The sequence below is a fragment of the Nansenia antarctica genome (genome assembly GCF_963989245.1).
Source record: "Nansenia antarctica genome assembly, chromosome: 4".
NCBI lineage: Eukaryota > Metazoa > Chordata > Actinopteri > Argentiniformes > Microstomatidae > Nansenia > Nansenia antarctica.
In genome coordinates, this window is record NC_137689.1 from 15,641,973 (window position 1) to 15,658,411 (window position 16,439).

Here is a 16,439-nt window from a genome sequence, read left to right on the forward strand (position 1 = left end):
TCTGTAAGCATGTCATAATCATTCTCATATTTCTTTAGAATAACAAAAGATACAGGGAAAGGGAAGGGTAGGACAGTTGTAAAGTAATTATAAGTAAAAGTATAGTGATTATATATATATATATATATAATAGTATATATGTATGTATGTATATATATATTATTGATATTTTAGATATAGTATGATGGTCATCCAAGAATACTGTAAGCTTTATGTTACTTTGTTTATGGAAGCCCTCCGTCATAGCATAGAGAGGTAACAAGATACATTCAGCACAGAAAGTAATTGACCATTGTTACCCTGGCAACCCTGATACTCCTGGTAGTTATTGGGATGCTATTTTAATTGTAGACACACAGTTTTATTTTGGAGACAAGTGAAAAGAAAACCAATCACACCTCCATGTTCAAAGAGAAAAGCACGTAATACTTTCCACAATGTATTCTGTATGCAAGATGATTCTGTTTATTTTAGACATAGCTGAGGAGTTGTATTTGGTTTGGTTTTATTAGTTGGATTATTGCAGCCTTCCTGCCATGGATGGTCTGTGTTTGATGGTGTTGAAATGAGACACTCTCAAATCCCTCTGCTGCCACTGCCATTTACTTTATGAACTGGAAAGCCTCCCAATCCCCCATTCAACCTCTCCCCTCTCCCATCAAGCCGATGCAAAGCAAATGCAACCTCACCCAGCCCCTATGTCCTCAAAGTTCTGACTGGGATAGCATGAGGGTATCTTGCAGAGACCCCTGCCCCCTATGCCTGTCACAGGCCTTACTGTCCCCACTGGCCCTGCCGGGCCCTGCTGCTGCAATGGAGGCTGGCTGCATTTGGCTGTGGATCAGCACCGTAACATGCCTGTGTGACCCACTGTGTGGCGCTTCTTGTCCATTCCGTTTTGTTTGTGTCTACTCTCTGTGTGCTCTGTCTGTGTGCTCTGTCTGTCTGTCTGTCTGTGTGCTCTGTCTGTCTGTCTGTCTGTCTGTCTGTCTGTGTGCTCTGTCTGTCTGTTTGTCTGTGTGCTCTGTCTGTCTGTCTGTCTGTCTGTCTGTCTGTATGTAATCCAAGCATGCATGCATGCAACGAATCACAGTCTTGCGTGGTTTAAGAGGTCTGGCTGCTGTGAATGTGTGCATGCTTAACTATAAACTCAAAATATGTTTAATTAACAGGAAGCTCCATATGTGATGTACAAGAGAAACCATATGCAGATGGAGGGGAATGAAAGATATGAAGGCTACTGTGTCGATTTAGCTTCAGAAATTGCAAAACATGTGGGGATAAAATACAAAATGGCGATAGTGATGGACGGGAAATATGGTGCCAGGGACCCAGAGACCAAGACGTGGAATGGGATGGTGGGTGAACTGGTATATGGGGTAAGTACCAGTAATGTAGTGCACAAGCACTGTTGCCAATATGGGGACGGGGGCTTGCCAGTAACATTCTCCAGACTTTCCCAGACATCAGAACTTGGCTTAATAGATTGGTTGATTACTGTATGTTATGTATCCCTCACACCACATGTGTTCTGTAAATATGGGCTTTTACAAGGCCATTTTCTTTCATAAAGTACCAACTGTGAAATGGTTCATGTTTCATAAAAGAACATTGATAGCAGACTATGAAATGAAATGCAAGCAATGCTCTGAATGCATCTTATTTAACAGGAAAAAGGATATTCCTGTTGTACTGATCATATTACCATCCATCCGTTCTCCAAAATTACTGCCCTCCATCTTGTGAGAACTGAAAGGGAGAAAGATGATCCTCTGCAATAATAGACAGCCTTTGCACAAGCCCTGAGACACCTCTTTGCATCGACAATAAATCTGCTAGGCCATTAATTAGCCATTCATATGCAAATGAGCCTATGATATAGAGACAGGAAGTGGCTGGGAGCTGGTTTAGCTGAGAGACCTGGCCTAACCCTGACTAATATAAGCCAACCCCTGCATGGCATTTACATATTTATGAATCCATGTCAGGTCCAGTTATCAGTCAGACCTGAAAGGCTATCACTGTGAACATGTATTACCTTGGTGAGATTCTTGGTAATAAGACTATAAGACTTTGACAGTAATCTGATAGAGGAGCTGAATTTCACTGCCTGATTCAAATTTCATGGGTTGTTTGCATAAGCCCTTCAACCTCTGTCTCCTTACCTATTACTTTATAGAAGAGGACTGAGTAATGTTCTTTTGGAATAAGACATTAGCCACTAATGCAAACTTTTATTGGCCCATTTTAAGCTGGCAGGTTCTCTCTCACTGTCTTCTTAAACGTATCTGACATTCATTTTTTCTAATCCACCATTTTTCATTGTGTTTCATCTATCCATCATTGGTTTCATGAATACATTAACATGAAGTGTTCTGAATTGCCTGTTGACCAAACTGTAAAGAGTTAACTGTTATCATTAGTTTTTATGAGTTTTATGAGTTTTTCCATATTTCTAAGAGAGCTTTTTATAACTCTAATAGTCTCTGGTGTGTGTGTGTGTGTGTGTGTCTGTGTGTGTGTGCGTGCGTGTTTAGTTTTGGAGTGTTTCGTTTTGGAAGACTAACTGCGACTGTGCCTGTCCCTGTTTTTCCAGAGAGCTGATATAGCTGTCGCTCCTCTAACTATAACATTGGTACGGGAGGAGGTGATAGACTTCTCTAAGCCCTTTATGAGTCTGGGGATCTCCATTATGATAAAGAAGCCTCAAAAGTCAAAGCCTGGTGTATTCTCCTTCCTGGACCCGCTGGCCTATGAGATCTGGATGTGTATAGTGTTCGCCTATATCGGCGTGAGCGTGGTGCTCTTCCTGGTCAGTCGCTTCAGCCCATATGAGTGGCACCTGGATGAGAACGATGAGGCCAAAGACCCCCAGAGCCCTCCAGACCCGCCAAACGACTTTGGGATTTTTAATAGCCTGTGGTTTTCCCTGGGCGCCTTCATGCAGCAAGGATGCGATATCTCGCCAAGGTTGGTTACTCAACTTCATGTCACCTCACCTCAGCCTTCATCATCATCTCTCTGCATTTTATGGTCATAAACACCTCCATCATGCCATGGTGCATATATGTTATTTTTGTGTTTGGTCTTTCTGCTCTCCACAACCCCACCCCACCACTCCACTCCACCTCTCCCTCATTCTCTTCAAGCGCATCACCATTCTTCACTCTCCACCACACCACACTCTCTCTCTCACTCTCTCTTTCTCCAGGCTGCATGGTAGCAATGATGCATTGCATCCACAAAATAACTTATATCCACCATGCCGAGGACTGTAAAATGCAAAGGGTCATTACATCCGTGAGTAGTTTCCTATATTCCCCCATGACTCTTGGAGGGCTACCGTGTTTTTGCTGCATGTCCCATTTTACGGTCATCAGCCTGGTGCATATAATGTATTTAAAGTGGAAGACATTTTTAAGCGTTTGCACTCTGATGAAGCTCCATTTTCGTCCCATACCATGATCATGACCACTTCCTGCCACTTCTTCTTTTTTTTCTTCTTCTTCTTCTTCTTCTCATTCATTGCATCCATCTCTTCACTCATCACTGTGGTGGTTGTGTCCCTCGTCCCTTCAAAGAGGAATGTCATTGTTCAAGCCCTTCCGCTCATCTCATCTTGGACTGTGGGGGATTGTAGAGCTGCTGGTTGAAGATGAATGGGAGAATGTTCAAGGCTATCTCTATCTATCTCGATTCAATTGAACGGGAAAGTGTGTCCAAACTTTTGACTGGTACCTTATGTGACAGCAGCCGGTGAAAGCGGGAACAAGTCAACAACCGACCAAATGTTCTGACTTTTATTCTGAAAAAATGTAAATAAATGTCAACGTTGTTGAAAATCAATGACACACTCACTAGTCAAGCCAAAATATTGTAATGCAATGCATTCTGTGAGTAATCCCCACTACTACCTAGTTAGTGTAACTACTAGAGTTGTGGGGATTACTCACCGAATCCACTGCATAATTCACATAATATTTGAATAGCCCTGAGAATTCCATAAAATTCAAGCTATTGCATCAAAGTAGGTTTAAAAATCCGATTTGATGTAGAATGTTGCTGAAATGTTACTCTGCCACCTCTGGGAGTAGTTTAACAACAGACTGTGAAGTCAGTCAGTCTTCAGTGGGGATTGTTGTCCTGTGCCGATGCACGTTAACCTCTGCTTGCTGTGTTTGTGTGTGGTATCATTCAGCCACAACACAGCCCTCCATGCAGGCATCACACAGCAACAAGGCTGGGACATCTCTTACAGCAACATCATGTTTTACTCTCTGTAAAGACTGTTAACTTTGAGGTATGTGGGTGATATTTGACATAAATCCAAGATCATTCCGTGAAAATGCTCTGAGGCTCTGCATTTATGTCAAAGGTTCTGTGAGACTACTGATGAGTCTACACACCAGAAGCAGTGGACTCCAAATGCACCTGGGCTCTATCCCCCTATCATTGCAGGATTTAGCACCCTGCTCTCATGATCCTCTGTCATCCCCCCTCTCTCAGGTCTCTGTCGGGCAGAATTGTGGGGGGCGTGTGGTGGTTCTTCACTCTCATCATCATCTCCTCCTATACGGCCAACCTGGCTGCTTTCCTCACGGTGGAGAGGATGGTGTCGCCCATCGAGAGTGCAGAGGACTTGGCCAAGCAGACTGAGATTGCATATGGGACCTTAGACTCAGGCTCCACCAAGGAGTTCTTTAGGGTGAGTGGCAGAGCTAACAGTGGGTTCATACCATAAGACATCCCTGTAGCATACAGTAGCAACATGCTGACGGATCAAAGCTGAATTTGAAGAGAAAACATCTTCTATGAAATCAAAACATGGAACACAGGGTTATAGTGAAGATAATATCAGTGGGTTTTACTACCTTCCAGATACATAAGGAAGAATCCAAATAAGGAAGAATGACAAATATGTCAATTGGTACATGAACCACTACTTCAAACACTATTAAAGTTAACAATACTATGCAAATGATTCTATAGAGAAAGCAATAACTTCTGTTATTGTTTTAAACAACACATGAAACATGTTACAAACTGACTATTTCAAAACACTATTCATAGTGTGTATTGATAGAAATCAGTGTAGTGTAATGAGAGCCATAAGCACTTGTACCAGTCAGTGGATGTGCTAATTCATGATTTGTTTGGCAGCCTGACGGCCTGTGATTTGTCATAGGTCTTTCTATGGAGATAATTGACAGGTGTTTAGGGACTTCATAATGAGTGACCCATTTCCTCTCTATCCACCTTCAAACGTGAAATGTCACGATGGAGCGGCAATTCCGGCGTACTTTTAATTAAAACTGGAGATAGGGAGGGAGAGAAAAAAAATGTCTGATTAATAGAGGCTGTAGATACGTTTTAAATATGTTCTTCAGGAAAGATGTGCTGGTTAATTAGAGTCATATAGCCGGCGGCAAACCGGAGATCTTCTCTGATGACACAGTGGCAGGTCATCCCTCAAACGCTCACCTTCAGTCTCCCGCCCCTCCCTGGATTTACTGGAGCTAGCTAGCGTACATCACCCTACAGCTGCTCCTCGCTCATGTCACAGGCCTTTTGTTGTTGCATATTCAGACAGATGGATTTTAAGTGCCTGCGTTTTTATCTCGATTTTAGATTTTATTTCCACTTCATTTATATCGCACTGTCTATATGTGACACGTAGAGTGAAGTAAAGCTGTTGGTGAGGCATGTGTATATAATCGGTCCTAATGTGAGTAGAAAACCAATCATGAATCCCTCTCACACAGACTGAGCCACGGATTGTTGTTTGAGACTATGCTGTCTCCACAGAGGGTGAATCTCAATATTTTTGGCACCCTCATACAGTAATTGGCCAAAGGAACATCCCAGATTTGTACATGGGAATAGACACTGCACACAGAAAGAATACAAATGATTTATTTGACAATTCATTCCTACTTTAGGTAGCCAGTGGGGTGGATGAGCATCCACAGCACACACATACAGATGTGCTGACAGCTAAAGATGTTTTATTTTTTAGATACTGTAGATCAGGGGTTGGCAAAAAAATGTATGTGAAGTGCCAGTTTGAAAGGTACTTGTTCATTAGTGTGCCATATTAACATTAACTTTAACATTAATTATGACACCCAAAATGATTTTGGTGTGTCATAATATATACAATTATGATATATAAAAAAACATTTCCAACAGATGGGCTACATGCATAGCAACAACATTGTAAAGATTTTTTTTCTTCTCATAATCAGGACATTGTAATGATCATTTTAGGTCATTAACCCCACCAACCTCCCACTTGTTCATCAGCAATAAACTTAACTAAGTGTTGTAAAATGCCCTCCCCCCATGGGGTTACAAATGATATGCATGGACCCCATTTCACAAACACTGCTTTCAGTAACTCATTTACAAAGTATTGCATTGTGAGCAGATGTCAAAAAGGGAGACTAACATGTAACAAACAGAAATACATAATACAATATACAAGAATGCTGCCGTCCTCATGAAAACATCCACATTTGAGTTGGAAAAAAAAGAGATGGAAAAACAGGTACATATGCAAACCCATGTGTAATACAAATTACAAACAGATGCCTACCAGTCACTGTGATGCCTGGCCCTGCTTTCCTTTGCTGAGCTCCATTATCTGGAGGTTGTATTTTGTCACTTTTGTTTTTTGATAATTACATTTGTCAATTTATAAAACATTTTTCCTTTATACAAAAACACAATGAAGCAAAAAATACATAAGAAAATTAGAACAAAAAGAAAAGAAAAAGAAAAAATTATAAAAACAACATAAGGGTTCTTTCATTAATTTACATTGCAAGTCTTTTATTTTTCCGATTCAAACCTCAAGGCTAGTAGTGTCAACTCTCTCCCCTCTGTAATCTAGTATTTTGTCACTTTAAGTCGCACACATGCTTCGAAGTGGTCGGTTGTCAAACCACTGCAGGAGAGGCTGAACACAACCTTCATGTGCGAGAATACCTGCTCACAGAGAATACCTGCTCACAGAGTTACGTTGACCCGAAGACTGTCAGCAAAGCCAGTGCAATGTTCCAGAGACAGCTGATCTTCAGATGTCCAGCAGGTGAAGATGCAGGTTCTGTGATCTTGCACTGCTGTGGTTTCTAGTTGTTTCCGTAGCTCTGCAAACTTAGTTACCCGCAGTGTTGAACTCTTCTGCTCAATCAGCTTCATTTCCATGTCCTGTGTATTCAACCAGTCAGAATCCAATTTGTGTCCATCAAAGCTGTCGGGCTTGATCAAGAAAGATAACACAAGTCCATACTTCTGAAATTTCCCAAATCATTGTCACAGTGTCTTAAGTAGCGGAAAGTGGAAGTTTAATGAGAGATCTGCTGTTCACTTTTCCTCTCTCTTCTCTGCTCAGTGTAACAGCTTAAATCAGTTTCATGATGTAAATGACCTGGTTGATCAGTTTAATACTCTATGCTCACAGTGTTGTCTCACTGCTATTAAAGATTGGATGTCACAGAACTTTTTACAACTGAATACCGACAAAATGGAAATTTTGGTTTTTGGGCCAGACCAAACGGCAAAGAGTATTAGTCCATATCTCGGGAACTTAGCAAAAAATATAAAACCTTCTGCTAGAAATCTTGGCGTTATGTTTGATCAAAAGTTGAACTTTGAACTCAGAAACATTGCCAAAATCAGATCAGATTGTCTCGTAATATCCATGAGAAACATAGGTTTCACAACCCACTTCTCGTCCTCGAGTTCTGGCTAGTCTTGGCCTTTTTCAGCAAGGAAGGCCTTGATGGCATCAAAGCAGCCAACAAACCACTCCAAAACTTTTCTGCAGCTTAGCCACCTAAATGCTGTGTGGAGAGGAATATCTTTGTATGTGGAGTCCATTTCCTCGAGCAGGGACTGGAACTGTCAGAGCAGATCGCTTATCTATGAAGTTAATAACCTTTAATAATAACCTTTAATATCTGAATTCAATCACATATTTTCACAGAGGTTTTCCTGGTGTATTATGCATTGGAGTTTCATTATGGGGTGATAAACCTTTTCCTCAATTAATCTGACAGCTCCCTTCTGTTTCCCCACCATGACAGGGGCACTATCTGTTGTCAAACAGACAAATAACTTTCATGACTGCCAAACATCCTGTCATTCACGTCCACACTCTCATCAACTGCAATGCTAAATACCACCGCATCATTTTACCCAGCTGTTTGCTATGTGCTGACATTTTCTGCCATTTCTTCGGTGCACCACTCAATAATTTTAATAATAATTTTGCCATTTAGCAGACGCCTTTATCCAAAGCGACTTACAATTACGAATTACAGGGACATTCCCCCTGGAGTAACTGAGGGCTAAGTGCCTTACTCAAGGGCACACTAGTAGTGGTGTGGTTTCAGGCGGGATTTGAACTCACAACCTTCCGATCACAAGTCCAACTCACTATCCACTAGACCACCACTACCCTCAACACTTCTAGCTGACATGGGAATATATTTTATTCTTGATTTGATTGTCTCTTTGTTTGGTGAGCCTTCAAACAGAACCTCTGAGCTACAGAGAAACGTCTCCTTAATATATTTGCCATCAGTGAATGGCTTTCTGGGTTTCGCAATGCAATGAGCTATAGCTTGCTTCAGTCGCATGGTTTTTAGCAGTGGCAAAGACTTTGAGGGTGTTGGCTTGCTTCCCATAACTAGACACGGCTCATTTTATGGATTCTGCCTGGTCTGCCTGATCTTTGAGTGCTTTGTCTCAAAATGGAGCTTAACACTCAACGTTCGGCAAACAACATTTTCATAATATAAAGTACACACAGCACGGTCCTTCTGAAAAACAAAACCACACTCTTCTGTCCATGAGGGCTGGAATGCCCGAACCTTTACTTTAGCATTCTTAGCTAGCAAGTTGCCATCATCAGCTAGCAAGTTGCCTGCATATTGTTCACCTTAATGTGAACAGTCTTGTGCCTAAACTGGACCAAATCAGAGAAATGTTCCATGACAGTAAGGTTCACATTTTGAGCTTCTCTGAGACCAAGTTTGATGAATCCATCAAAGACCCAGAGATTGAAATAGTTAACTACACAGTCATCAGAAACGACAGAAACAGGTATGGGGGTGGTGTCTGCATGTACATTCACAACGATATTATCTTTAACACCCGTGATGACCTGAATCGTGACAAATTAGAATCTGTTTGGGTTGAAATTATCTTTAACAAAGCAAAACCGGTGCTGGTTGGTACTATCTACAGACCTCCCGATCAGAATGATTTCTATGATATTCTTGAGGGGTGCTTGGATGACGTTGAATGTGTGGAAAAGATTCTTATTGGAGATTTGAACACGGACATGCTCAGAAATGAAGCATCCGTTTTCAAATCCTTCACTAGGTTTTCTGAATTACACGGTCTCCGTCAACAAATTACCAAACCCACTAGGGTGTGTATTTCTACTCAAACCACCATAGATCTCATTCTAACATCGGATGAGTCCAAAATCTCCAAGAGTGGGGTTATTGTATGTGGGCTAAGTGATCATTACATGATCTTTTGCACTCGTAAAAAACATAAACCCAAGGCTGGCGGTCATAAAACTGTAACCACTAGATCCCTTAAATCCTATTCTAGTGAGGCCTTAAACCATAAACTGGAGAATCTAGACTGGTTAGATGAACTAAAATGCACACAGGTTGAAGAGGCATGGCTAGGTTTCAAAACCAAATTCCTAAATATTATTGACAGTATAGCCCCCATGAGAACCACCAGGGTTAAAACCCGATCGGAACCATGGATGAATTCGGACATTCTAAATGCTATGAAAATCAGAGACCTAAAATGCTCTGAAGTTCAAAAATGCAAATCAAAATTAGTGAAACACTTAAACGAAGATCACAAAACCCACTTTGAGAAAATTAAAAAACAATGCAACAAACTATGCAATCAGGTAATTACCATGACCAAATCTGCTAAGAAAGAATACCTCGATAACAAAATCGAAGAAAACTTAAACAAACCACGTGACCTTTGGAAGCTACTTAATAGCCAGCTAGGTTGCAGTCAAAAACTCAAAACCAGGTCTACAAACATCAGCATTAAATCTGGTGATTCTCTCCTTACAGACAAGCTGGATGTGGCTAAGTGCTTAAACACTTTCTTTACAACCATAGCCACTAAATTAGTTAACAATCTACCACCCCACTCAGGGCGTTATGGTGTAGAGCACATCCGTGCGTTCTACAATAAACTGGGTGTACGCAATGATGATTTTAAACTCTCCATGGTGTCAAACGATGAGGTGTTTAAAAAGCTAGGCGCTCTACACTCAGAAAAGGCCACGGGCCATGACAATATTCCAGCCAGATTTCTAAAAGACTCAGCTGCCTCCATTACCCCAATCATCACCCACATAATAAACCTCTCCATCAAACAGGGACACGTCCCCCTTGACTTTAAAATAGCAAGGGTAACCCCACTGTATAAAAAAGGAAGCAAATTAGACCCAGGCAACTACCGACCTGTTTCTATTCTTAATTCCATCTCGAAACTTATGGAAAAAATAGTTTATGAACAGGTCGATAGGTACCTTACCGAAAAAAATCTGATGTATGAATTTCAATCAGGATTCAGAACATCCCATTCCACTGACACATGCCTTCTCTATTTGAACGACCACATCAACCATGAGGTGGACTCGGGCAAGTACTGCGGCATGGTCATGCTGGACCTCCAGAAGGCCTTCGACACAGTAGATCACCACATATTGTTAGATAAACTGAAAGCAATTGGGTTCGATAGAACATCGGTGAGCAGGATGCAATCCTACTTAGAGGGGAGGGAACAGGTGGTTAGTGTGAACGGAACACTGTCCCCCCCCCTCCCAGTGACCTGCGGCGTTCCACAAGGAAGCATATTGGGACCTTTACTGTTCCTAATATATGTGAATGACATGTCATCAGCATGTAATTGCAATTTGTTCCTGTTCGCGGATGACTCGGCTCTGCTGGTCTCTGACAGGGACATATTGCAGGTGGAAAAAGCGCTAAGCACTGAACTGAGTAGAATCTGCATCTGGCTAGCTGACAATAAACTATCAATACACCTAGGTAAAACTGAAACCATCCTATACGGATCCCCATCTAAACTCAAAAAGGCTGAAAATTTTAAAATAAAAGTGGGTAACATTAATATCACAAGAAAAGAGGATATTACATACCTGGGCTCCATCTTAGAGGCAAATCTTTCCGGAGATAAAATGGCAGCAAAAGTAATCAAAAAAGTGAACCATAAAACTAGATTCTTGTACAGGATATCCTCACTTGTCAGTAAAAACACACTGAGGACCCTATCAGGAGCTCTCATTCAATGTCACTTCGACTATGCCGTAACATCATGGTACTATAGAACCACAAAGGCCCATAAAACAAGACTCCAGACAGCCCAAAATAAACTGGTTAGGCTTCTGCTAGGCCTCAACCCTAGGACACATCTAACCGCTGCTCATTTTTTGAGCCTTGATTGGCTACGAGTAGTTGACAGAGTGCAGCAGCTTGCACTGGGCCTAGTCTTCAAGATACGCTACACCACAAAGACACCCAAGTACCTGTCAACATACTTCCAAAAAGTGAACAACGTCCACACTTACAACACCAGAGGAAGCTCCACGAACCACGTTCAACCGCGTTGCACCACAAACAAGGGATTAAACTCGTTTGCAAACTATGCAGTAAAGATGTGGAACGCCCTTCCTATAATCTTAAAGGAGTGCAAAACACTGCCCACCTTCAAAACCACTCTCAAAAAACATTTACAGGAGGCTGCAATCCGTAACTGGACCCTCTAAAACAAAAATCAGATTAAAAGACCCGAACTACCCACTGTACATACTTTGTGTTTTGTCCCCCGCCCCCACCTGTGGTGTATGTCCCCACCTGTCCTACCCGCTGTACATACCTTATGTTTTGTTGTATTGTTCTTCCCATGATGGATGTACGTTTATCTTGTAGATAGTAATAGTTATTTGTCTGTATTATCATGTAGATAGTACCAGTTCTTTTCTTATGTCTGTCTTACATGTAACGATGAATTGAAAATCAAGGACCCCAATTGAAATAAGCCAGTGGCTTTCTTGGGTTTTTATCCTATTAGTTTGACCTTGTATGTAATATGTACTTTCATGTACCTACTTCTGCAAACATTCTAATAAAGTTTTCAATCAATCAATCAATCTACTACTTACGCTGCTGCGTGCCACCATTGGCCTGCCTAAGGTTGCCGACTCCTGGGGCCTCATTTATAGAAAGTACTTTGGATCAAATTTGACCCGTGGTGTACGTAGAAAACCACATCAAAATAGTGATTTATAAAATTTCAATGTGAGTCAATTTGACTGTGGAAATAATCGTAGCTCTACGTCAGGTCTTGACTTGACGTACGCACATTACCTACTGGTTATGCAGAGTTATTACAGGCATGTGAGCCGCACTCGAACACGTTAATGCCTACTGTAATTCATGCGAAGTGAAAGTGACTCGTAATATAATTAACAATGTTGTTATCAGCCGAGAAAATAAGTTTAATTCAAGATTTAAAGGGAACTGATTTTAAGTTTATGATTGTATTTCAGTCTTCCTTTACATTCCTCCGGAGCTGTCAAAGCAACGCCATCTCCCCTTCAACATGCCTAATGCGCTAAATTATACAGGATGTTTCTCCGGTGTCTCCAGTGTCTGGGAGTGAGCAGCCATATTTTCAATGTCACCTGATAAGAATAAGACCATTAGATTATTACAGTATAAGCATTTGCTGTTTAGTTGTCATCAGCACTCAAGTTGAGGGGGGATGAGGGGGGATGGCATCCCCCCTGAAATAAAAACGGTCAAAATCATCCCCCTTCTAAAACTGCCATCCCCCCTTTCCATCCCTTATGTCATTTTATCAATGAACATGGTATTACTGCTATTTCAACATTTAGTTTTGCGCATATTGAGTAAAATACTGTGGGGGGGGCACGCACATTTTTACCAAGTCATTACACTGAAGTCACTGACGCTGTGGGAATGCTAAAATTGTCCTCATATGATAAAATCCACCATCCCCCCTGATTTTCTTTTACAACTTGAGTACTGGTTGTCATGATCAAACGTTACAAATGCAACTTACCGAGAAGCCACCCTTCTCTGCCCTCTCCCGCTCACTTGGCTTAATTCAGCTGCTATAATTGAGCCGCTATCACAGGGCGTAAATACAAAGCTCATTCTCAAGTATATTTGGTATTTATAGACTTTAGTACGTATACAATTTTAAAGAAGCGCAGCCCGTTTTATAAATAATGCTTACGTCCGTTTAGAAAAATGTGCTTACGTGCAAATCAAAGAAGACGTTCAAGTACTTTTTTATAAATGAGGCCCCAGGACTGATCAGGGCATTCAAAGCAAGATAACTGAAAACAGCAAATACACAAGATTACAGAGTTAAATTCTGCTTAAATTCTGACATTCAGGCACATTAAGGCAAGTCAAATACTATAGCCATGAATAATGGAACATGATCATTAAAATGGCCATAATATAGAGTATACAGTGTTTGTAAAAATTAAACAATTATTTATGATCTATGAATGTTGACACCAAATAACACTGACATAGAAGTGGGCATGACCCAGAAAATTACACTCTGTTTACACTGTATGGTCAGGCCTGTCATGAAGTATTACTGTCATTTACCCTTATTTACATGAGCAGTTCCTCCCGCAGAAATTGTGCAGATGTCAAGCACGATTCAATCACTGGCATGAATCCATTACATATCCAGCTACAGTAATTCTGAAACCTTTATGATACAATACTGTGAGCCAGATTTTGTGCAATTTAAAATTGATTTTCTGTGAGATACATCTTCCATATTCACTATTTTAGCATAATACTATGCAACTACTATAGGGTACTGTAAATGCAATGTAAATGCAATGACAGCTATGTCAGTCTGATCCGGCACCTTAACTTGCTTCTTGTTTTCATCTGTTGAAATTCAGATTTCAGTATCAATACATCAAATCATGTGTCCAGATACAGTATGTTTTAAGTGATAACAAAAGTGCTCTGTCTGAGTTTCAGTGTTGACATTTAAAAAGCACATTCAGTGACATTTACTGGATCTTCTGGCTCCATTCATTCATGTCACCTGTATTGTGTAAATGACCTCCTCCCTCTAACCTTCTGAGGATTGGCCAGCTCATTTTATGGCCTTTCTGAGACCTGGACTGAAGGCTGCACACAAAATGTCCCTTTTCAAAGACATGGGATTAGACTTGATCTTCCTTTCCCTGTAAAAGGTGCAACAGTAATAGTATGGTAGTTGGATGTGCTGTTGATTTTACTTTTCAAATGAAAAAGATCTGCCCTTGATCGATACACCCAGAAGGCTTCAACATCTGTCAGTGCATGAGGAGCAACAGCTTCCACAACATATCCGCTGAGCAACCCCACCCACTCAATTGCCTCCCATATGTCTTTCCCTGTACAGTTTAAGTTAGTGTGTGATGTGGGGGGTAAAACCACCCTCTCTGCAGGTGTGTGTGCTATAGGGGAGTAAGTCATAAGGCAGTCTGACTCTCTAATGTTTATGATTACATACTAAGGCAGATCAATTTCACTCAAATCGTTGGTGTGTTAGAGAGTAAAACAAACTGTCAGATAGTGTTCTATGAGTTCAGCATGACAGTCATCTCTGAATATTAACTGAAACATTTGAGCAGAGCATGCCAACAGAGCAGCAGATGGTGTATATGCATATCACTGACAAATGTTTTAACTGAAGCATTGGTTGTTTTCCACTTGTTTAATAATTAACATTACCCATTACCCATATTCACCAGTTTATTTAAAGAACACCAAATCCTGGCATATCAAAGAGGTTAGAGTCAAGTGACACCAGGGTGTTGACACTGCGGCCCCATGATGTCACGATACTGTTAAAGTTTACATAGACTTAGGTTGAAGTCATTAAAACTCTGTTTTTAACCACTCCACACATTTCATGTTAACAAACTATAGTTGTGGCAAGTCGGTTTGTGCATGACACAAGTCATTTTTTCAACATTTGTTTACAGACAGATTATTTCACTTATAATTCATTATATTACAATTCCAGTGGGTCTGAATTTTACATTTACATTTTACATCAACATAAAAACACATAATTACACATAGATGATCACACGGTCCTTGCTTTGAACACATCTTAAAACGTAAGTGGGGCCGTTCTTATGCGCTCTGCGCTGCGGGCTCTCTCCCTGGTATTTGCGCATTACAGGACAGCTGTGGGAGGAGATGGTGTGGGTGCTCCGTAATGCGTCTATATCACAAAATGTACATTTGATAAGTAAGTAAGCCAGCTAAGTAAGTAATCTAGCTAACTATAATTGGAAATTAAGTAGTATCCAGTTGGGAAATTATATTTATCACTACTTTGGTTGATGTGATGTGGTTTAACTAGCCAACTCCGTAACATTAGCGGACCAAACCAAAAGTACAAAGTGAGGAACTACTTGCTGTGATTGGTTAACTTGTTCCACGTGAAAACGTCTTGCGTCAGACATACGTACCCCTTTACATGCCAGACCAGGCAATGTTCAGGCTTCTGTTCACACCTAAGCCTTCCCTATAAATTCCATGGAATCACACACGGTCCTGACCTGGGTAATTGTCTAAGCGAATTTCCCAGTAAAATCCGTTCACACATGCCCCTTACCAAGTCAATTCCATGGAATGTCCTGGGAAAGCTCTTGTGTGAAAGGAGTTTCAGTATCTCAGTCACATATTGACACTGAATTCAGGGCAAAGATAAAATAGTTGAGGTATTCATCCTGTTGTCTCCCCGCCTGATAGAAGAGACAGCTAAAGGTCTGCCTAATTATATCCCAAAAGCTTAGATAGTCCCATCAATAGTGTAGAGGAATTTATTATGCTTTTATTCCCAAACAACTCCTGCTCGCTGCACAATCAATATGGATTAGAGAGGAATTAGAGATGTTTTATGCTAATTTTGCCCTTCTTAGGATGTAAGGACGTGTGTGTGTGTGTGTGTGTGTATGTGTGTGTGTGTGTGTGTGTGTGTGTGTGTATGTGTGTGTGTGTGTGTGTGTGTGTGTGTGTGTGCGCGTGTGCGTGTGCGTGTGCGTGCGTGTGTGTGTGTGTGTGTGTGTGTGTGTGTATGTGTGTGTGTGTGTGTGCGCGTGTGCGTGTGCGTGCGTGTGTGTGTGTGTGTATGTGTGTGTGTGTGTGTGTGTGTGTGTGCGCGTGTGCGTGTGCGTGCGTGTGTGTGTGTGTGTGTGTAAGAACAGAAAAGGGGGTCGACTAACTCTCCAGTTCATTCCCCAAAAGCCCACAGTTAGCCACACATTGATGTCAAGTTAGATGTTCCCTGATTCAGCTATTGAAGCT

General features: G+C 41.2%; 1 protein-coding gene across 2 annotated transcripts in view; it reads left to right on the forward strand.

Annotated features, from left to right (window-relative positions):
• Positions 1-16,439, forward strand: part of gria3a (glutamate receptor, ionotropic, AMPA 3a) — a gene marked incomplete at both ends in the record, with an annotated part of 68,576 nt that overhangs the window by 44,666 nt on the left and 7,471 nt on the right. For both annotated transcript variants that reach the window (XM_080528909.1, XM_080528910.1), the window contains 3 exons: positions 1,173-1,379; positions 2,597-2,970; positions 4,507-4,705. In XM_080528909.1, coding sequence (XP_080385035.1) covers positions 1,173-1,379; positions 2,597-2,970; positions 4,507-4,705 — 780 coding nt within the window. The remainder of the gene's footprint in view (positions 1-1,172; positions 1,380-2,596; positions 2,971-4,506; positions 4,706-16,439) is intronic.